Source organism: Geotrypetes seraphini, chromosome 4 (assembly GCF_902459505.1).
Source record: "Geotrypetes seraphini chromosome 4, aGeoSer1.1, whole genome shotgun sequence".
Classification (NCBI taxonomy): domain Eukaryota; kingdom Metazoa; phylum Chordata; class Amphibia; order Gymnophiona; family Dermophiidae; genus Geotrypetes; species Geotrypetes seraphini.
The window spans coordinates 251,710,607-251,733,291 of record NC_047087.1 but is presented as its reverse complement, the minus strand read 5'-3'; the positions used below and the strand labels follow the sequence as shown (position 1 = coordinate 251,733,291).

The window sequence follows — 22,685 nt, the reverse complement described above, 5'->3', positions numbered from 1 at the left end:
TGTCTTGCAATTCTGAATTTGTGGTGTATGCAGTCGTTTGCCCGTGTGGGATGGTGTATATCGGGAAAACAATACGCTCGTTTAGAACGAGAATGTGTGAACATCGTTCCAACTTGAAGTTGAAGAAAACCAGTGCCCCTATAGTTGAACACTGTCTTGAGTTCTCCCACACGTTTCAAGAACTAAAATGCATGTGTATAGATAAAGAGACAAAAAATGAACGGGGAGGTGATCGTCATACAAAACTTTTGCAAAGAGAGGCCAGATGGACTTTTCAGCTGAGGGCTTTAAAACCTACTGGCTTAAATGGGAACATCGGCTGGCACTCTTTTTTCTGACATGAAAAGTGACGTCATGGGGAGTGCCTTTAAATACGCATGCGTGGCGTCTTTTTGCCACCGGCGCCATTTTTCTGATGAGTGAGAGTTTAAACTGAATGCAGTGAGTACTATTTCGTAAAAAAGTGTTAGAAACAATTGTTTGCTTGTGCCATTGATGTATAGGAGTTTGAAGCACTTGTTTTTCTCATTTCTGTTCAGCTGTCAGAAAGTCCCCCGAAGAAGCCAATAAGAGGGCGAAACGGGTCCCGTCGGGCTCTTATTTGTGAACAGATAAGTGCATTACATATATATTTTTTCAACCACTTACCGATTTAAAGAATAAGGTGCTATAGACACTGTCATAAAAAATTGTTTCGGTTGGTTGTGAGGGTTTTATGACCAATGATGGTGATTTTGTCCTGCTGAAGAAACCATTGCTTGAATTTTGTATTCGGTGCATGGAGCAGGTTACTGAGGTCTTTCCCTCTTGAATAAGTACAAGCCAATTGTATGTGGAACCTGGAGTGATTATTTGTATCACTATTAGTATTGACATTGCCTCCAATAATGAATCTTCTAATATGTGATATCTTAATTAATTATTGTTACAAGATCTAAGGGCCTTTACTCTATCCTTATCCTTCTTGACCTGTCTGCTGCCTTTGATACTGTAAATCACAGCTTACTCCTTGATTTCTGTCCTCGTTTGGATTCCATGAATCTGTCCTCTCCTGGTTTGCCTCTTATCTTTCCCAACACACCTTTAGTGTATGTGTTTATGGGTCCTCTTCTGCTGCTACCCCGCTAACGGTTGGTGTACCCCAAGGTTTTGATTAGGACCTCTTCTCTTCTCTCTCTATACCTCTTCCCTTGGTGCCCTGATTTCCTCCCATGGTTTCCAGTATCACCTATATGCTGATGACTCACAGATCTACCTCTCTATACCTGAAATTTCACCAAAAGTCCAGGAAAAAGTCTCTGCTTGTTTGGCTAACATTGCTGCCTGGATGTCCTTTTGTCATCTGAAACTAAATATGTCCAAGACTGAGCTGCTTCTCTTTCCTCCTAAACCCTCTGCTCTTCCTCCTCCTTTATCCATCTCAGTTAATAATACTGTTATTGTTCCAGTCTCCTCTGCTCACAACTTTGGAGTAGTCTTCGATTCTGACCTCTCATTTTCTATGCATATCCAACAAGCTGCTAAGACCTGTCGCTTCTATCTCTTCAATGTCACCAAAGTTCACCCCTTCCTTTCTGAGCACACTACCCGGACCCTTGTCCAAGTTCTCGTAACCTCATGGCTTAGATTACTGCATTCTGCTCCTAACTGGTATTCCGCAGTGTCATCTCTCCCCTTTGCAATCTGTGCAAAACTTTGCTACACGACTCGTCTTCTACCAACCTCACTATGCTCATGTCACCCCTCTCCTTAAGTCACTTCACTGGCTCCCTATCTGCCATCGCATACAGTTCAAGATTTTATTGCTAGCCTACAAGTGTGTTCATTCTGCTGTCCCTCAATATCTCGCCTCACTTCTCTCTTCTTATACACCTCCCAGAGAACTCCGTTTCTCAGTTAAGTCACTCTTAGCATTACCCTTCTCCTCCACTGCCAATTCCAGACTTCGCTCCTTTCATCTAGCTGCCCCCTATGCATGGAAAAAATAACCCGAGTTTGTCCATCAAGCCCCTTCCCTTGTTTAAAAGCAGACTGAAAACCCACCTTTTGATATAGCTTTCAATCCTTAACCCTATTCCTCTGCCCTCCAATCCAGCCTGCTGATTAACCGTTCCCCTTAACTGTATCCATGACATCCTGTTTATCTGTCTTGCCTGTTTAGATGTAAGCTCTTTTGAGAAGGGACTGTTTTCTTATTCATTGTGACTCTGTGCAGCGCTGCGTGCATCTGGTAGCGCTATAGAAATAATTAATAGTAGAAAGATGAAACATTTATACAAATTATTTCACAAAAGTCATCTGAAAATGTTTATTTTAATTTATTCCTTGAATTACCTTTTCAAGCTGTATGGGATGCTTACAAAGCTTATATTCAAGGAGAAATCATAGCTTACAAACAAAAGAAACCAATTTGATCAATTTCTTTGACTGGGTGACCAGAGATTTGGATAGAGGATGTGTGCTAGATGTTGTGTATTTAGATTTTAGCAAAGCCTTTGACAGTGTTCCACACATCTAATAAATGTTCCACACATCTAATAAATAAACTGAGTGCCCTTGGGATGTGTCCCAAAGTGATGGTTTGGGTCAGGAACTGGTTGAGTGGAAGACGACAGAGGGTAGTGATCAATGGAGATCGCTCTGAGAAAAGGGATGTTACCAGTGCTGTTCCTCAAGGTTCTGTTCTTGGGCCTGTTCTTTTAACATTTTTATAAATGATATTGCTGAAGGGTTGTCGGGTAAGATTTTGCTTTTTTGCAGATGATACCAAAATCTACAATAGAGTAGACACGCCGGATGGTGTGAATAACATGAAGAAAGATCTGGCAAAGCTTGAAGAATGGTCTGAAATTTGACAGCTAAAATTTAATGCTAAGAAATGCAAGGTCATGCATTTGGGTTGCAAAAAACCTAGGGAATGGTACTGTTGATGGGGTAAAGAACTTATGTGCACGACAGAAGTATGGGACTTGGGTGTGATTGTATGTGATGATCTTAAGGTGGCCAAACAGGTTGAAAAGTTGACGGCAAAAGCTAGAAGGATGCTAAGTTGCATAGGGAAAGGTATGGCCAGTAGGAAAAAGAAGGGTATGATGCCTCTGTATAAGACTCTGGTGAGACCTCAATTTGAATATTGTGTACAATTCTGGAGGCCGCACCTTCAAAAAAATATAAAAAGTATGGAGTTGGTCCAGAGGAAGGCTACTAAAATGGTGTGTGCTCTTCATGATAAGGCGTTTGGGGACAGAATTAAATATCTTAATCTGTAGACTTTGGAGGAAAGGTAGGAGAGGGGAGATATGACAGAGATGTTTAAATACCTACTTAATATAAATGTGCATGAGTCGAGTCTCTTTCATTTGAAAGTAAACTCTGCAATGAGAGGGCATAGGATGAAGTTAAGAGATGATAGGCTCCAGAGTAATTTGAGAAAATGCTTTTTTACAGAAAGGGTGGTAGATGTGTGGAACAGTCTCCCAGAAGAGGTGGTGGAAACAGAGACTGTGTCTGAATTCAAGAGGGCCTGGGATAGGCACGTGGTATCTCTCAGAGATAGAAAGAGATAATGGTTACTGTGGATGGGCAGACTAGATGGGCCATTTGGCTTTTATCTGCCGTCATGTTTCTATGTTTCAATATCTGGCCTAGAAAACAATATGCAAATTTCTGGAAAGAAAAACAAAAACATCCATGGTATCTAATTTTCAATTGGATTTATTGGTTTAATAGAATTTAAAGTTTCAGTTTAATAAGCTTCTAAGCAATAATGCCAGTATACAATTATCTTCTCAACAAGTAACATACTGTATTATGATGGTATGAAAAAAATCTGTGAAAATCGTAGCTGATTTCCTCAAGGGATCCAGAAGGAAATTTCACATTTTGACCATCAACACAAATGGAAATATGTCAGCTAAGAGCTCTGAGATCTTAGACTACTTTGTCAACTTTTATAAACAAATCTATTTGTACACTTCTCACTACAAGGGATCTGAGGAGCAAGTACAATCTTTTCTCCAGTGAAGTGCCCTAACATTAATCCTGATTTTCTTGCTCCATTGGAGCACCCAATTACCTTATAGGAGACAGACAAAAGCTATTTTATCTCTAAAATCACAAAAAAATCATCTGATAGTGACAGACTTACAGCTGATTTTTATAAGAAATTTTGTTTACTGTCATGGTTTTGCTTAATTATGAAAGAAAAATTTATCAAATATTCTGGCTGAGAGCTTAAATCCAGTAATTGGAAAGCTGATTCCTCTGAACAAAGTAGTTTTGTTAATGGTTATTTAGCAATGAATAATACCAGAATTTTCAGTTACTTTCTGCATATTACTAAAAGCATTTCTGTTCTAGCTTGTGTTGTTTCATTACAAGGGGGTGGTATAAAGTTCTCAGCCCAACCAAACAACTTCCTAAATTCTGTTATTTTACCACTGTAGCTGGAAAGAGTGTTATCTTTTTCATTAAATGCCAATTTGCAAAAACAAAATTCTATGCTTTTTTTACATCGTTTCAGATCATTGAATGAACCATATCAATGTCATGCTCTTCATGGTTTAGGCTGAGAACTTTCCAGCACCCCCTCATAAATGCTGAAAAAACTTTTGAATATGCTGAGTGGCATTTTTTTATTTCATGTTTAAAAAATGGCTTAATTATGGGGATCATTTTACTAATATGATTTCTGTTTTATATTCTCTACTCACTGTTAGAATATTTCTAAACTCTACCCTGTCAGATTCCTTTTCTTAACCTTGTCTGGTACCTCTGTGTAATCTTCTATCCCTCTTATTATTTATGCTAGCCCTTGAACCCTTCTGATATACAGTAGGTACGTAGTAATACTATCAAGTTATCTGCTTATGCAGATGATGTACTTCTATATATAACTAACCCTATTACATTCTGTCCCTGGTTTATTTACTTTACTGGATTCTTTTGGCTCACTCTCAGGTTACACAGTAAATTGGATAAAAACCAAAGCAATGCTTCTAAGGGGAGAATTTATCAAAGGGCAATAAGCACATTAGCACATGCAGCTGCATTAGCACATGCAAATGCATTAGCACACGCTAACCACTAAAGATGCTCATAGGAATATAATAGGTGTCTTTAGTGGTTAGCGCATGCTAATGTGTTTGCATACGCTAATGCACTTAGGCCCAGATTCTGTAACTGGCGGCATGTTTGGCGGCCACATTAAAAGCAGCTGCTGATTGCGCACCAGGTACAGAATCACGTCTCCGACAAAGGTAGGTGCTAGAAATGTAGGCCACTAAACTAAACTAAAACTTAACTTTATATATTGGGTCTTCAAGCAGAGGAAGCTCGACGAAGTTAACAATAAATTAAAAAAATATGCTAAAATACAAGGGGATTAATTTTCAAAGTGTTTAGCAAATAGAAAAGTTTTTAAAGATTTACGAAAAGATTGAAACAAGCTGGGACACCTCAGAATTAAAGGAAGTTCATTCCATAATTGAGGAAATTTAAAAGCCAAAGATAGGCTGAAATTCTTGACTCCTTTAAATCCTTTCCTAGAAGGGAGGAAAGTTTAAATCATTGAGTGTCTCTCGCATATGAAAACCTATAAACATTCCATAGAAGAGGAACAAGAGGAATGAAAATACCATATAAAATGTTAAAAATAAACCGGGAGCCAATGGAGACTCAAAAGCAAAGGAGTCACGTGGTCAAATTTGCTTTTTCCATAAATCAACTACGCAGCGGTAGTCCCACAGTGGTGTTTGGTGGCTGAAAACACCTCCGTAGGTATGATTATGGTGCCATTTTTTTAGGTGCTGGTAAGTGCCTTAAAACTCAGTTAAAAACACAATTTAAATGGTGCTTTCAACTGAGTTTGGGTGCCTACCAGTGCCTAAAAAATCAACGCTGGTTTGAGAATCTTGGACCTAGCACCTTGATGAATTCCTTCCTAAATGTGTTATGTAATAGTGCATAGATTTGTTCAATTCTAATCAAATGGTGTCACTACCAAATTAAGGGGTCCTTTTATTAAAGTGTGCTAACTGATTTAGTGCGCGCTAAATGCTAATATAATGAATATAATAGATGCTTTAGCATTTAGCGCATGTTAATCTTTAGCACATGCTAAATCAGTTAACACACCTTAATAAAAGGACCCCTAAATATCTTAAAATTTTGTTTTCCCCTACATTGGAAGAAACTATTAAGATTAATAGTGAGGAAATCTTACAACAATCCCAAGAATTGAATCTGTAAAGATGATGATCTCACCACATATAATACAGTATGTTCTGAGCATATCTTTTCAATTTCCCAAACTGTTTTATTTCAAAACTGACAAAATTCTTACCCAATTTATTTGGAAAGGGAAACCTCCAAGAATCTCTTCCCACAAATTATGACTTCCCAAACACTTAGGAGGTCTTAAAATTCATAACCTTTATAAATACACATGTGGAGCGGCATAATAATAAAAAAAAATGTCTAAGTCCCCTTTTGGCCTTAGGCCTTAAACGTTGAAAGTAGAAGCAGGGAAAATGTCCATTATCAAAAAAAAAGTCCAAAAGGAGGTTTTTTTTTTATAATGGCCTGCCTCTACATTCAGCTGTTTAAATGCCCAGACCACCACTACGTCTACACTAACAACATATCATCAACCTAAAAAAAGCCTAAGTTCCAAATGCCCAACACAAGAGCTTTTAGACGAAGGAGGAGCCAGTCCTGCACCTAAAAGCTGGATTCTGTAACCGGTGTCTATCAAAAAGGACACCGGTTACAAAATCAACCCCCCCCCCCCCAGCAACAATTGCGGCAGGAGAGATAGCCAATCTCTCCTGCTGCGATCCATCACCCCCCCCCCCCCCCCCCGACTCGATCGGGGCAGGAGGGAGCCTAAGCCCTCCTGCCTGGCGGCACCCCCCCCCCTCGATTACGATCAGGCAGGAGGGAGACGATACTCACCCTTTGAATCCGATGAGGCAGGAGGGAGCCCAACCCCTCCTGCCCAGGTGAACCTCCTACCCCCCACCTCCACTAAGATATGGGCAGGAGGGATCCCAGGCCCTCCTGCCCTCGATGCACCCCTCTCCCACGATTGCCCCCCTGAGCCCCCAATCATCGCCCCCCCCCCACCGACCTGCGAGACCCCCCGCCGACCTCTCGACCACCTCACCCCAACCCCCCTCCCCATACATGTAAAAGATGTCCGGACATACGGGTCCCAAACCCGTCTGTCCGGCAGACCAGCCATCCCACGAATGGCTTGCCTTAGGGCCTTTTACTGATGATCTATAAAGCACTGAAGTGGTTAAACCAAGACCTTAAGCATATATAATGAAGGTAAACCTATATCACAAAGAGTTTCTTTTACTAAACAGCACTAGAGGTTATTAGTGTGGGCTAGCAAGTTAAATGCTCTAATGAGGGGGAAGAACGTCCTTGGACACCGTCTAGCCCGCCTACTACACAGGGCTTTAAACTAGGTGAGTTGGGGGAGGGTACGGGCTACCTATACTATTTTGGAACTGAACTAAGTAAACACTGCATTGGGTCACATTACAATTCTGGGTCTAAGGGGAGTACACGTAGCAATTCTAGGTCTAGAGGAAGTACACACTGTAATTCTGGGACCAGCGAGAGTGCACACGCTGCAAATTGCACTAAAGGAGCTCAAGTAGCCCAAACGGGAATACCCCCACAGGGTACACACATTACCAAGTCTCTGATAGGAGCGCACTGCAGTTATGGGGAGTCCGGGATAGGTACACGCTGTAGCTCTGGGTCTAGGGAGTGTAAGAGACAAGCGAAAAATACTAATGGTGATCTAGTTGATATAGAGGGATTGTCCCCATTGAGATACAACAAGCACACAACATGGAGGGCTATGTACGTCAACGCCCACAGTCTGGGAAACAAGATCCTAGATTTGGAGACAGAAATGAGGAATGCCGACCTGGATGTGGTGGCGATATCTGAGACCTGGCTCACAGACTCCCACGGGTGGGACATGGTCATACCAGGTTACAACTTGCTTCGTCGGGACAGGGAGGGCAAAATGGGAGGTGGGGTAGCATTATATACTAAAGATGACATTAAGATCACCAGAATCACAGATGTACAGTACACTGGGGAATCCCTTTGGGTAAATTTGGCCAGAGGGAAGGACAAATGCCTATATCTTGGCGTGGTATACAGACCCCCAAAACATCAAGAAGACTTAGATTTGGAATTAATCGGAGATATAGAGAATATCACCTTGCGGGGGGACACAGTATTGGTAGGTGACTTCAACATGCCCGATGTGGATTGGGTCACGCTTTCCTCTGCTTCCGGCAGCAGCAGGAAGCTATTAAACTCTTTGAATGGAGCAGGACTCAGGCAACTGGTATTTGAGCCAACAAGGGATCAGGCAATTTTGGACCTGGTACTTACCAACGGAGAAAGTATCACAGAGGTCTCGGTGGGTGAAACTTTGGCCTCCAGTGACCACAATATGATATGGTTCAATCTCAGGAAAGGTTTCACGAAATCTACCACATTGACCAAGGTTCTCAAGTTCAAGGACACAAACTTCCAGGACATGGGAGACTTCGTTCACCAGGCGCTACAAACCCAAGCAGATACCGACAGCGTGGAAGAAATGTGGTCAACTTTGAAAACCACCATACAGGAAGCAACAAACCGCTATGTTAAATCAGTAAGCAAACGGAGTAGGAACAACAAGCCACAATGGTTCTCTATGGAGATCTCAGACCTCATCAAAGAGAAGAAAAAAGCATTCATCTCTTACAAACAATCAGGGACACAGGACTCCAGAGTAGATTATCTGACCAAATCAAGAGCCGTCAAAGCGGCAGTTAGAGAGGCCAAATTCCGCATGGAGGAGTCTCTAGCAAAGAATATCCAGAAGGGAGATAAATCCTACTTCAGGTATATTAGTGACAGGAAAAAGAACTCAGGTGGGATAGTACGACTCAGAAAACCAGACGGAGACCATGTGGAGACGGACTCGGAAAAGGCCCAACTGTTAAATGAATACTTCTGTTCAGTCTTCACCCGCGAGGTGCCGGGAATCGGCCCTCAACCACATACAAGGATTAAATCAGTAGACCCGTTTAGTAATTTCAAATTTACACCCAGCAGCGTCTACTGCGAGCTGTCAAAAATCAAGGTCAACAAGGCAATGGGGCCTGACAACCTACCCCCTAGGGTACTCAGGGAGTTGGGAGATGTCTTGGCGGAACCACTATCCGCGCTCTTTAATCTCTCCCTTAGTACAGGTAACGTCCCGATGGACTGGAAGACGGCTAACGTCATTCCACTACACAAGAAAGGCTCCAGGGTGGATATGGCAAACTACAGACCAGTGAGTCTCACTTCAATAGTGAGCAAACTAATGGAAACCCTAATCAAACACCAAATGGATAGGATCATGGACGAGGAGAATCTGCGGGATCCCCGCCAACATGGATTTACTAAGGGGAGATCGTGCCAATCCAACCTGATCGGCTTCTTTGACTGGGTGACGAGGAAGCTGGATGTTGGTGAGTCCCTGGACATCGTCTATCTGGATTTCAGCAAAGCATTTGATAGCGTGCCACACCGCAGGTTGCTGAACAAGATGAGTTCTTTAGGTTTGGGCGACACTTTAACCAAATGGGTTGGGAACTGGCTTGGAGGTAGGCTTCAGAGGGTGATGGTGAATGGCACTCCCTCCGAGATGTCGGAGGTGATAAGTGGAGTGCCACAGGGCTCCGTCCTGGGCCCGATCTTGTTCAACATCTATATAAGAGACCTGACAGAAGGGCTTTGAGGTAAAATAACATTGTTTGCCGATGATGCCAAACTGTGCAATGTAGTGAGCAAAAGCACAACAGACAAAAAAGCAATGACAGACGATATGGTGCATGACTTACTTCTGCTGGAGCACTGGTCTAGGTCCTGGCAACTCAGTTTCAATGCCAAAAAATGCAAAGTCATGCACCTGGGAAGCCAGAATCCATGCAAGATCTACACCCTAAATGGCGAGATCCTGACAAGAACTGTAGCAGAAAGAGACTTGGGAGTGATTGTCAGGGAAGACATGAAGTCGGCAAACCAAGTGGAGCAAGCTTCATCCAAAGCAAGGCAAATCATAGGTTGCATACGCAGGAGTTTCATCAGCCGTAAACCTGAAGTCATTATGCCACTGTATAGATCCATGGTGAGACCGCACCTGGAGTACTGTGTGCAATTCTGGAGGCCGCATTACCGCAAGGATGTGCTGAGACTGGAGTCGGTCCAGAGGATGGCCACCAGGATGGTCTCGGGACTCAGGGAGCTCCCGTACGAGGAGCGGTTGGGGAATTTGCAGCTCTACTCACTCGAGGAGCGTCGAGAGAGGGGAGATATGATCGAGACATTCAAATATCTCACGGGCCGCATCAAGGTGGAAGAAGACATCTTCTTCTTCAAGGGTCCCGCGGCAACAAGGGGGCATTCGTGGAAAATCAGGGGCGGGAAACTGCACAGTGACACTAGGAAGTTCTTCTTCACTGAAAGGGTGGTTGATCGCTGGAATAGTCTTCCACTTCGGGTTATTGAGGCCACCAGTGTGGCGGATTTTAAGGCCAGATGGGATAGACATGTGGGATCTATCCGCAAAGATAGATAGCGAGGATCACTGGAGTGGGCAGACTTGATGGGCCGTGGCCCTTATCTGCCGTCTATTTCTATGTTTCTATGTTTCTAATGCTCATAGAAATCCTATGAGCATCACAGCATTTACATCACTGGCCTGCACTAAAAACCTCTTGTGCAGTTTGGTAAAATCCAGAGAATATGGTCAAAGTTAACATGATAGTTCAGTTGTACAAATACACTTTTTAAAACTAGAAATCTGGGATTTCAAAATCAGGCCTAAATCTAAAATTTCTTCTAAACAGTATAAAAGTTTTTACAGATAGATAGATTTCATACCATCAATCAGTGTTAAAATATTTGTGACCCATTGAGCTAAAAGGTACCAACAGTGGGATTACAAATATCAGAGATAAAAGCTATACAAGCTTGGAGAGGTTACATATGGACAACTTTCATTTTTGAAAATTTGTGTACTGTAGGGTCAGTAGAATGGGACTATGCATTTTTTTTTCAAATCTTTTTGTTTTTGATGTTTTATGGGATGGTGCTAGAAAGCTCTCAGCCCAACCAAGAAGAGAATGATGTAGATGTGGTTCAATCAATAATCTGAAACAATGTCAAACATATAATTCTGTTTCTGCAAACTAGTACTTAATGAAATAAGATTTCATTCTTTTGAGATGCAGTGGCAAAATACTGGTCATTATTTAGGAAATTGATGGGTTGGGCTGAAAACTTTTCAGCACCCCTTTTGTACAGCTAAAAAAAGTGGGGTATGTGGTTTCTTGATAAACATTTCTCATTTTTTAAAGATGCAATTAATCCATAGCCATGAGTGAAATTTGGCAGAATTATGCAGCTGATATTGTTCAATCTTGTATTATAAAAAGCCATCTACCCGACTTTTGGTACCTTTTCACTCAGTGGGTCACATTTCATTTTAGGCATTTAGATTTATAATTTAAAAAATTGTTACTCCCTCTGACTGATCAGGATTTAATTTTAGTTTATTATAAACCAGCCAATAGGTACGGTAATCTCTTCTATGATTAGATTAAGAAAATCTTTTACTAAAGGTTAGCTAAATTATCTGCCACGTGACACATTTTATTCCTCTGGGCCCTGCTGCAGATAACTTAGTCTATCTAATGCTTCTACACATTTGGAGTCCAGGATGCCAAAGAAGTGTATCATCAATTGATCTAATATACATTTAAGTTGTGTTAAAGCATTAATGCAGTCTAGTAAATAAACCTCAATGTCTCCTTAATGGAGATGATTGTTTGCTGCTGAAGGTCATTACTTTTCATCTTGGCATCCTATCTTGAATGGTATTGCAAAATGCCTTACAAACAAATAGTTGACTTTTGCACTAAATATAAAAAATGCATTTCTCTAAGAAAAGCTTTGTATTTATAAATGAAGGTCAACTGAAGTTTTATTTTGTTAAAGTCTCCATCTAGTTTTATGAAAAACTACGGTCCAATGGCAAATGTGTTTAATGTGTATGAATGCTATATTCGTCATAGCATAGGTGTGTGTTATTCCATATTAATACTAAAAGCATATTTAACAAGTGCTATTATGACACTAAATATTAATGATTGGTCCTCACATGCAAAAAAAGTTGTGAAACAGTAATTAATATATTAGAGCTAACACAAATTATCATGAAGGAAAGCTTATGTTTTTACCAGACAATTTTCTTTCCATTAGATGTAGCAGATGAATCCAGAGACTACTGAGTTGTGCCCATCTACCAGCAGGTGGAGATAGAATTCAAACTTTGCACTCTATCTTATTGGATGGCATACCTTTTGGTCAATATAGTATTACTCGTACCAAAGCATGCAAAACTAATACTGCTATAAACTCATTTCCCACATGAAACAGAGAAACCTAATTCAAAAACTGAGTACAACAAAACCTAAACTGATTACAATGTAACATATGAACCCCCAACCTGTCTACACTCATAAGAACATAAGAACATAAGCAGTGCCTCCGCCGGGTCAGACCATAGGTCCATCCTGCCCAGCAGTCCGCTCCCGCGGCGGCCCAAACAGGTCACGACCTGTCTGAATCACCAGAAGGGGCTCCCTTGCCACCTTGGTTTCTCATTGAAGTCCTATCTTCCCATCGAAGTCCTAACCCTCCGGTCTTGCACATGCACGACCTGATTGGGTTTCTATACTTATTACCTGGTTAGCTTTCTATACTTGTGTTACATCCCAGCACCTCTCTCAGTATCCCACGATCCCTTTATCCCTCAGAAATCCGTCCAATCCCTGTTTGAATCCCTGTACCGTAGTCTGCCTGATCACTTCCTCCGGTAGCGCATTCCAAGTGTCCACGACCCTTTGTGTGAAAAAAAACTTCCTTGCATTTGTTTTGAACCTATCTCCCTTCAGTTTCTCCGAATGCCCCCTCGTACCTGTTGTTCCCTTCAGCCTGAAAAATCTGTCCCTATCCACCCTCTCTATGCCCCTCATGATCTTGAAGGTCTCTATCATATCTCCCCTGAGCCTCCTTTTTTCCAGAGAGAAGAGCCCCAGCCTATCCAACCTCTCGGCGTATGGGCAGTGTTCTAGCCCTCTTACCAGTTTCGTTGCTCTCCTTTGGACTCTCTCAAGTACTGCCATGTCCTTCTTGAGGTACGGTGACCAATATTGAACACAGTATTCGCAAAAGAAAAACACATGTTATGCACAATTCATACCGATAGTTACTTGAAATAGTAAGGTGAGAATCTGTATTCATCTGCTGCATCTAAAGGAAAGAAAAGTATCAGGTAAGACATAGTTTTTCCTTCCTTAGCATCAGCAACAGTTGAATCCAGAAACTAGTGTGATGTAGAAAAGCATTCCTTATGTTGGGAAGGTCCTAGAAAGCGCCCCTGACAGGACTGACTCCACAAAAACTACATCCACTCATGCTACCACCCCAACCGATAATAGTTAGAGGATGCATATTGAGAAGATGGAGCCTTATGGAGACCCTGCAATACCAAGTTACTACACCATGTTGGGAATAGCTACTACAGAGGAGGATGCAGCTGCAATGCTCCTTTCAAAAATTCTGGCAAAATCTGGAGGAGAGACTAAAGGACTTTGTCTACTCAAGCCATAAAATATGAGAGTCCTGCCACTTGTACTTTGAGGGAACCAATGGTCTAACTCTCTCACGTCCATCCTGAAGAAACGCTAGGACCACTGACATCAGAGCCATTATCAGTTCCCTATTTTCCTTAGCCCACCAGCGCAGAGACATATTTCATGCCTTAGTAAAGCCTGTAAGAGTCACTGGTTTCTGAATGTGAAGAGGGTAGCAATAACTCCCTCCAAGTCACTCTTCCATGTTAAGGCTGCATGCTCAAGACCACACCAGAAGCCTAAAATGTTCCAGATTCTCCAGGGCAACAGGATCCTGTGAGAGCAGAGTTCAATGCAGTGGCAATTTAAGACACTGGTTCCTCTAAAGAGTTCTTATATCCATGTACGGCAGTCGACATGGCCAATCTGAAGCAACTAGGGTTATTCTTCAAAAGACTCAGCCCACCATGGGCAATGGAGGAAATGTACAACAGCTCTCTTTCTGGGAAGTTATATAAGAGGGTCCATGATGGCACATTCAGGCTAGAATCTTCAGTTGAAGAACCACAAGACTTTTTTAAAAATTTTTCTCAGACTGCTGATACCCTTTGAGCTATAGTCCATTCCCCCAGGTCTGGAGTTTGTTGACTGAGTTGGACTGCACATTGTCTACTCCTGACCTATGTGCTGCTGATAGTGCCTGCAGGTGGAGTTCTGCTGAGTGAAAACTACAAGTGAACTTCCAGTCTCAATGGTGCACTCATTGTGCCTCCTTGCCTGTTGCTGAAGGCCTTTGCTGTGGCATTGTCCAAAACACCCTGCCTGCTTTGCGTTCCAGGGTATTCACCAACATCCATAGAGCCAGACGAATGGCTCACAGCTGAAAGTGGTTATTCCTCTGCGAGGGACACCAAGGGCCCTGAACTGGCTGATCCTCACAATGTACCCCCACCAGCTGTAAAGGCTGACATCTGATTTTAGGATCATCCATGAGGAATACTTGATGAGCCTCCACCATTAAGGGAATCTGTCCGAGGTCAATGGAACAATAGCGAGTCTTAGAGAAAACATAAATCTTGAAGACTCCAAAATCCAGTCTCTTAATTTCAATCTGCATGGCTCTGGTACAAAAACACAACTTTCTGCCATGTTGCAACCAAGAATTCTAGAAATTATGTGAACTCTAAGTGACTCTGCCAGAAATTGAAGATTCCACCTTGGTCCTGCAGCAGTTGGGCAGCTTGTGCCACTGCTGTTTCTCTTTCATGCTTGGACAGAGCTCTGATCAGCAAGTCATCAAAGCACAAATACCCCTGGCTTCTTGTCATGGGCAGATACATTGTAACCAATACTAACCTCTTATAAAAGGTATGAGTCACTGTTGATAGGTGAGAACTGAAAATGCCTTGCCAGTACATAGACACTCCAGAATTTCCTGTGAGCTAGACATATGAGAATATGTAAGCCAGCCTCTTCCAATGAGTGTCCAGAAATTTCCTGGTGCCACCAAAACTAAGACTGAATGCAAAGTCTTCATCTGGGAAGGAGCACTTTCAGCACTGTCTTGACTGACTTTAGATCCATAATTAGTCCCTAGTCACCTGGGTATATCTTAGACATGATGCCTCTATGGATTAGCTGCCAACACCTGATACTTCAGCCGGTACAGACTCTTCAGCCTGAATAAGCAGACTATCACTTTTGCTTGGACCCTGACTATTTTCTCTGGACACCTATCCATAGAGTCTACCAATAAGATTGGTAGAGGACAAAGCTCCAGCATCCCCATAAGCCAACAACCTCCCTCCATGCAATGGGGTTTGGCTACCAACATGGCATAATTGGAACTTTGTTGGATACTGCTATGGGGCATACACTAGATACCTGAGCTCTCCTAGAGTCTCTAAATCTGTGCCAAAATCCTTGAAAAGATCTATGGGCAAAGGACCCTGCTGAGGATTGAGGAAATCATTGAAGACTCCGAAATGAACTAAGACTTGACCTCCTAGGTCAGCTACATGGCAACATCATCAGGTGATGATATGTCACATTGGCCATAAGATTGTCCAGTCCTTTACCAAAGAGCATTTGGTCTATAAAAGGTAGCCTGATGAAAATGACGCCTGTACTAGGTAATGAAAGCCACGTAGCTACTTGCTTTACTAATGTACCCACTTTAGATAGGATAAACAGTTGCTGAAATCTGAAGCCATCAGATATAGCCATTTCATAGTCCTAGTAACCTGCAAGGGGCATTCAGGAGTCTCCCAATGCTCTGTCAGAATCTTGGAAATATCTGGATGAAAAAGGAAAAAAATATGGTCTGAGCCTTAGAGCTTCTCATAACTGAATGCTGAGTCTCAGAGGTCTGCGGGCTCAAGCTTCAATTCCTGAAAAGACTCCACAATGACCTCTAGGAAAGCCACCAACTTACCTTTAGGTCCTCTCCTTAGACCCGGAGGTGTTAGAGACCCTGGCTGGGGGGTCCCTATCTGAGATTCTGGATCCTGCCAAACTGAGTATTGATACAGAGTGGTGAAAGGCATTGACACTGAGCTTCAGTCGCCCCAGTCTTTCTCTGACTGGTCTTCTGGTCATGCAGATGAACCTAAAGTGAAGGAACTGTGCTGTGAAAAGGAAACCCCCCTGTGCAACCCTCAGCAAGATCATAGAACAGTGCAGGCAGACCTTCAGAATCCAAATAGGCTGTGAATATTAACTCACAAAAATCAGGGATAAAGTCCTGTACAGGATGCCCTGAGGACCCTTGCAGGACTTACCTTGATTCCTCATGGGCCCAGTGGAGTCTGCGTTCCTGCATCTCACTAAATCCACAAATCACTATCTAAGGGCTTTAGGAAGGATTGTCCTTTTAAGGATGTTTTAAGATTATGCTAGACCGACCACTTTGACCGATCTGGTTTTCCCCACCTTTCATTTTTTCCATTTTTGTTCTTTACTATACAAATTTTGTAGTTCTTCCCCTCTTCCTCTCATTCCAGTTAGTCATTGTCTATTTGTTTGTCTTTGTCTCACGTTTTTCTGTTCTTGGGTTAGTTCTTTTCCCCTTTTTTGACGCTGTGTTTTGTTATTTTAAATTATGTAAAAACCGCTTTGAATACTGATAAGGTGGGATATCAAATTTTAATAAACCTGAAACTTGATATTGCTCCAAAACTGAGCCAATTGTAACTCTATTGCCCTGGAGAGACCAGAAGGACCTAAGCTAGTGCTCCTGCCCCGCCCCCCCCCCCCCCCCCACACACACTTGTCCCGTGACACATGGAACATGAACACTCCTCAGTTGGCCATTCAACGTAAATCTGACATTAATCAGACATAAAACAAGTTAAGAATGCCATCTATAACAATTTTAAGCAAAATTGAGGTGTTTTGAAGCAGATAGAAGCTTTTAAAACAAAACTGGGAAGATGGCTGTCTTGGCAATATTTTAACACCACAAAAACGGCCCGGGAAGCTGAATAAAATCACAAAAAATTCAACAAAAGGGTATTGGAAGTAAGAAACCCACATATTAACCCCAGAAACCTTCCAAAGCACATTGTAGGGACACTCCCCTCCAATTTATACCATAGCCAGCAATAGACTATACTCACAGTTCTTTTGCAATTCTTTTGGTACTATGCCTGCTTCAGCTGAAATCAGCAGCTGGGAGCTGGAGAAGACTTCTGCCTCAGACAAGCATGAAATTTCACTTTAAATGCTTGTGTCTTTGATCTGCCTATCAGACCCTGAACAAGCAAGAGATCCCAGACCCCCAAAGTTCCTCACACATCGTAGGAATGGGAAACACGGCACACACTAAAACCCTCAAGATTGGCACGGGGACCCAGAGCCTGTACTTAAGCTCCAGTAAAAATCAAAACAAGCCGTGCTCCCAGGGGAATGGTCCCTGAGCTTCCAAAATATTAGGACAGGCTAGCCAGTCAGGTTCTCTGTAAAAGGGTTTCCTTATCAGTTACAGGTTTCAACAAGCCTGTGTCTTCTCCCAGTCAAAGGTACCCTAGATGCACTGGAGACCTTTGGAGTACTGAAAGCCTCAGTCTGGACCAGAACTTGAAAATAAAAATCTACACAGAAAATCTACACATAAAATATGCATAAAAATACACATATAAAAATGTGTACTTAGCCTGGAGAAGGATCACTTACCCAATTTGTGGCAAATCAGTGAGAGAGCCTTGGGCTGCAGCCACGACTTCCCTGTTGCCTCTATCTAACCAAGTGCAGTTAGGGTTACCAGATATCTGGGAAAACCTAGACATGTCTTCTTTTTAGAGAGCTATCTGGGTGCCCAGACGGACTTTCCAAAACCTGGTAGTTTGGGTTTTGGAAAGCCCTGACCTCCCGGCCATGTCTGGAGAGCTTCTGAGCATGCACGGATGATGTCACATGCATCCATTCATGCTCAGCAACCTTCCAGACATGGCTCAGAGGTCGTAAAACAAAGATGGGGCTTTGCAGGGGCAGGACTAGAGTCAGAATGGAGCAGGACTAGAGGTGGAATGGGCTATGGTTAGGGTCAGAACGGGGTAGGCCATGTGTCCAGGTAACCTTAAATGCAGTCTTCTTTTTTTAATGTGGGAAAGGAGAACCTGCACTTCAATATAATGGGAAGGGGGGATAGGAAGGACCAGGTGACCAGGTGTATCCCCCAGAGGCTGGGGAAAGGACCTAGGGTGACCAAGTGTAGCCCCTAAAGCTGGAGTTGCTCAGCTAAAACACTCCTCAGATCAACTGAACTAGGCTCGTCCAGGAGCAAAGCAGCAAATACCAGGAGATCATCAAAGCACATCCATTCACTTGCTGGAGATAGAGTATACTAATTGACCAGGAGGCTTGCCATCCAATAAGCCAGAGTGCAAAGTTTGAATTCTGTCTTTACCAGCTGATAGATGGGCACAACCCACTATTCTCTGGATTCATCTGCTGCCGACGCTAAGGAATAACATGATTTTCTTCACCATGGGTTTTAAAAAAAAATATATATCATAACTACAGTGTTTGCTAATGAAGTTAAGTTTCTGGAATGGTAGAGGTGAGCATTAATATCCTATCTTTTCAGAAACTGAAGAGCAAACCATTCTAGCCTGGTTCTTCATTCTCTGGTTGTAAAACATCAGTCATGTACTACAAAATGCCAGCTATAATGCTAGGTAGTATATTAAGAAGTCCAATTACTAACTTGCTGTAACATTAATAGACAAAAATGAGTTAAGTGTAAAATCTCTGCATTAACTGTTGGAGGAGTTCCCACCATTTTTGGGAAGACAGTCATGCAGTTATCATGTTAGTGCATTGCGGTTAATATGGAATAACATTAGCTATACTTCTGCCATTGTAGTTAACTGTTTTATCTGCCACATTAGTAGCTGACATGCAGGAAAAAAACTGAAATTTACAGCCACCACCTATAATACCCTTGTAGAAACACCTAAGGTTCTGTGTTGCTTACATGGCAGAGATCTCTAGTGGTTCTCTTAAGTGTGGTGTTGTGACCACATAGCTGTGTGGGCATGTGCAATGAATATTTTTGACGCCTGTATAGCTAGACTCCTCCTCAGCTCTAATTCTGCAATGCCCCCTTGCAGCTCAATACCAAAACAGCCTTTTAGTGCTGATTTTGAGCAGTGTGGCCCAGTTAAGTGGCATTAAATATGGGTGGCTGGCCCTACAGAATGTGATTTAAGTGGTAAGATGCCTCTACTGCCATCTTAAATTGTTTTGAGTAACAACACCTTTATGTTTTGTTGTTTGTTAGAATTCTACAAAGCTTCTAGAATTTATTATGAGTAAGGAAGAGATTATAGATTAAGCTCAAGTTTAGAAGACTAAGTTCAACATCTACTGTGAGACAAGCACACTTATGACAATACTGGAAAAATGTCTTAATTTTTTTTCTTCTTGATCCTATTTTCCTTAATTCTGTGGTCATATATTATCCTTGATATTTCCATAATGTTATAATTTGTTTTGGATTATTTATTTCAGTTGCTTTTATGAGAGCTAGAATAGCTTTACAGTATCTAAATGAATGAAACAATATTGATAAAAGAAAAAGGCATACAGAATCAACATACCCGAAGAATGCTTTCTCCGGGTCCCATGTCTGTGTAAACATCAACATGGTAAGAGATATTGGAGAATGTTGGTGAATTATCATTTGCATCAATAACCAGAATATTGACTGTGACTGGAGCACTCTCCTGAACACCATCAGAAGCGATCATCTAATATAAAATGGGAAAACATATTCTTTATTGAGTCAAGGCATACACCACAGAAGGAATGCAATGTTCATTCGTAACTCATTTTTCTCTGCATTGGCTAAATTAACTAGAAATATATTTGTACTATAGACAGAAGCTTTTTAGAATGGTTATACAGCCAGACAATTACAAATGTGCTTCTTCTAGAATTCAATAATGCTACATTAAGTATGAAAGCGTGAAACAAATATCTGTAAATAACCAAGGTCAATGAAATGAACTTGCAATATACTGCAGAAAATGTACCGTATTTGGTCCTGGAGAAAAATCAAATCTCTGTAGGTTGTGATAACTTTTATTGGACAAGGAAAAAGAAGATACAGTACTGTAATAAACAAGACCACACTGGCTCTGTCTTCCAATTTCATTTCTGATAAAGAGACCTACATGATATCATAACATCTCTTTTGGTTGTTCCAGTAAAAGACATCACAAACCACAATCATTCCAAATTTGGAAGCCAGTGCACTAAACTAAAACAGAAATTAGTAAAAGCCATAAATAAACAACTTCTACTCAAATCAAGTACCACCATGTATTAATTTTGTGTCACCAGCTAGACACGGAGATCATGGGACAGGTCATGGCTGCTCCAGATAATAAGTGCCACCACATTACTTCCATTAAGTACTGCTTGCCTCCATACAGTGTCCCAACAGAAGAGAGAGATGGGAGATGCAACTTGAGAAGGAATACAGGAGTGAGATCTTGGGAGTGGATGCTTGGTCATATGAAAATATATGGGGGCGGGGACTGATATTGAGATTGCAGGAGGGCAGACAGATAACTCTCGTGGTCAGCACTGAGCTTGGATATTCAATACTCAGGGCCAGATTAAAGGATAGGCCCAGGAGACACGTACCTAGGGCCCGGAATTGTCAGGGGTGCCCTAGGGCCTGTGTTAGGGGGGAGCATACAGGGTAGCTGCCCTGGGCCCAACAGATCCAGGAGGCTCGCGGCCCGAAATTCTTGAACTCCAACATTGTCCTTTTCAGAGGTGCCCCGACATGGCAGCTGTTCTCACAAGCTGCCGATGGCTGCCCCAAAGTTTCCCCTCTACTGCGATCTGTCCTGTTGGAAATGGGAAGTTGCGGCAGAGGGAAAACTTCGGGGCAGCCGTCAGCAGCTTGTGAGAACAGCTGCCGTGTTGGGGCCCCTCTGAAAAGGACAATTTTGGCTGCAGGGGAGAAACGATCTCTTGCCTCACTTCCTCCCTCCATTAGAACGCCTCATCTTTCCCCCCAAGGCGGGGCCGGCGTTAGGGGGGAGCAAGGAGAGCAGTTGCCCCGGGCCCTTGCCTTCTCTTTTGAGCCGCTATGGTAGTCTGCTTTCCTCTTGCTTCCCCGACGCGGTGGGCCCACAAGCCTTCATCCTCTCTTCCTCCCCCTCCCCCCCGACGTCAATTCTGAAGTTCCGGGCCAACTTCCTCTCTGACGTCAGATTTGATGTTGGGCAGGAAGGCTTGTAGGCCTGTCGTGTCGAGGAAGCAGGATGAAATCGAGGGTGGTAGCTTGGCGAAATCAGCAGCAGTGGTGGAGCGAGAGAAAGAAAAAAGGGGAGGGGCAGGAAAAAATAAAGCATGAAAGAAAGGAAGAGGGGGCAGGGAAAGAAAGAAAGAGGACAGGGAGAGAGGAAGAAAAATTGGACTCAGGAGGGACTGAGAGAGAGATGTTGGTTGGGATGAGGTCTGCAGGAGGAAGAAAGAAAGGATGCAGTCAGAAGAAAGTGCAACCAGAAGCTCCTGAAATTACCAAAGGTAGGAAAAGTAATTTTATTTTCAAAAGTGATCAAAATGTGTCAGTTTCTTCAAATGTACATCTGCTATATTTATATTTTGCAGAGTATTAGGGGGCTATGTGTCATTGTTTCTGTGGTGTTTCACTGTTTGCAATTTGGCTTCTTAGTGGTTCAATTTAACCTTTATCTACATATTTCTATTTTTAGTTTGTGATTACTTATTCCATACTGGGTGAGGGTGCATCTGTGTTCTGTGTGTATGAAAGACATGGTTTTCTGTTAGCGTTGACTAGCCTTGTTTGACAAAATGCATCGGGCATGGTTCTTGGGAGCACCTTGAATAAACCTGATTTAAATCTTATTTTTTTTCTACCGATCTTCTTTTGATTCATGTTGGAATCTTTGGTGGACCGCTTGCCTTGTTTCATTACAAGTTAACATACATGGAGTGGAATGTACTAGAGGAGTTACAAATTTGGTTGTTTATACATACATATGGGTTACAGTTGGTTGACGTAGCGTAAGGCGTTATAAACATGGTTATTAATATAGACTTATATTTTGGATAATATTACTGCTTTACAATATATTTGAATACTTTTATATATGTATAGTCTTTAAGCCCGTTACATTAACGGGTGCTAGAATAGATGTGTCTGTCTGTCTGTGTTTCTTTCTCTCTCTCTCCTTGGCCGCTGTATGTGTCCTTCTGTTCCCCCCCTCCCCCCCGAGCAAAGCTATCTGTCCCCAGCACACCCCTCCCCCCAAAGCAGCCCCCTTTCCCTCTCCCTAACTGTCTCTCCATGGCCCTCTTCTGTCTTTCCCCCCAGAGCAAAGCTGTTTGCCCTAAGCACACCCCTCCCCCTCTCCCTGTCTCTCCATGGCCCCTTCTGTCTTCCCCCCAGAGCAAAGCTGTCTGTTCCCAACACACCTCCCACCCAACACACCTCCC

The 22,685-nt window shown here is 42.5% G+C and overlaps 1 protein-coding gene across 6 annotated transcripts in view; it reads right to left on the bottom strand.

Moving 5' to 3' along the window:
* PCDH15 (protocadherin related 15) overlaps positions 1-22,685 on the bottom strand; it is a 2,123,136-nt gene that overhangs the window by 535,356 nt on the left and 1,565,095 nt on the right. For all 6 annotated transcript variants that reach the window (XM_033941002.1, XM_033941006.1, XM_033941004.1 and 3 more), the window contains one exon: positions 19,808-19,957. In XM_033941002.1, the coding sequence (XP_033796893.1) occupies positions 19,808-19,957 (150 nt within the window). The remainder of the gene's footprint in view (positions 1-19,807; positions 19,958-22,685) is intronic.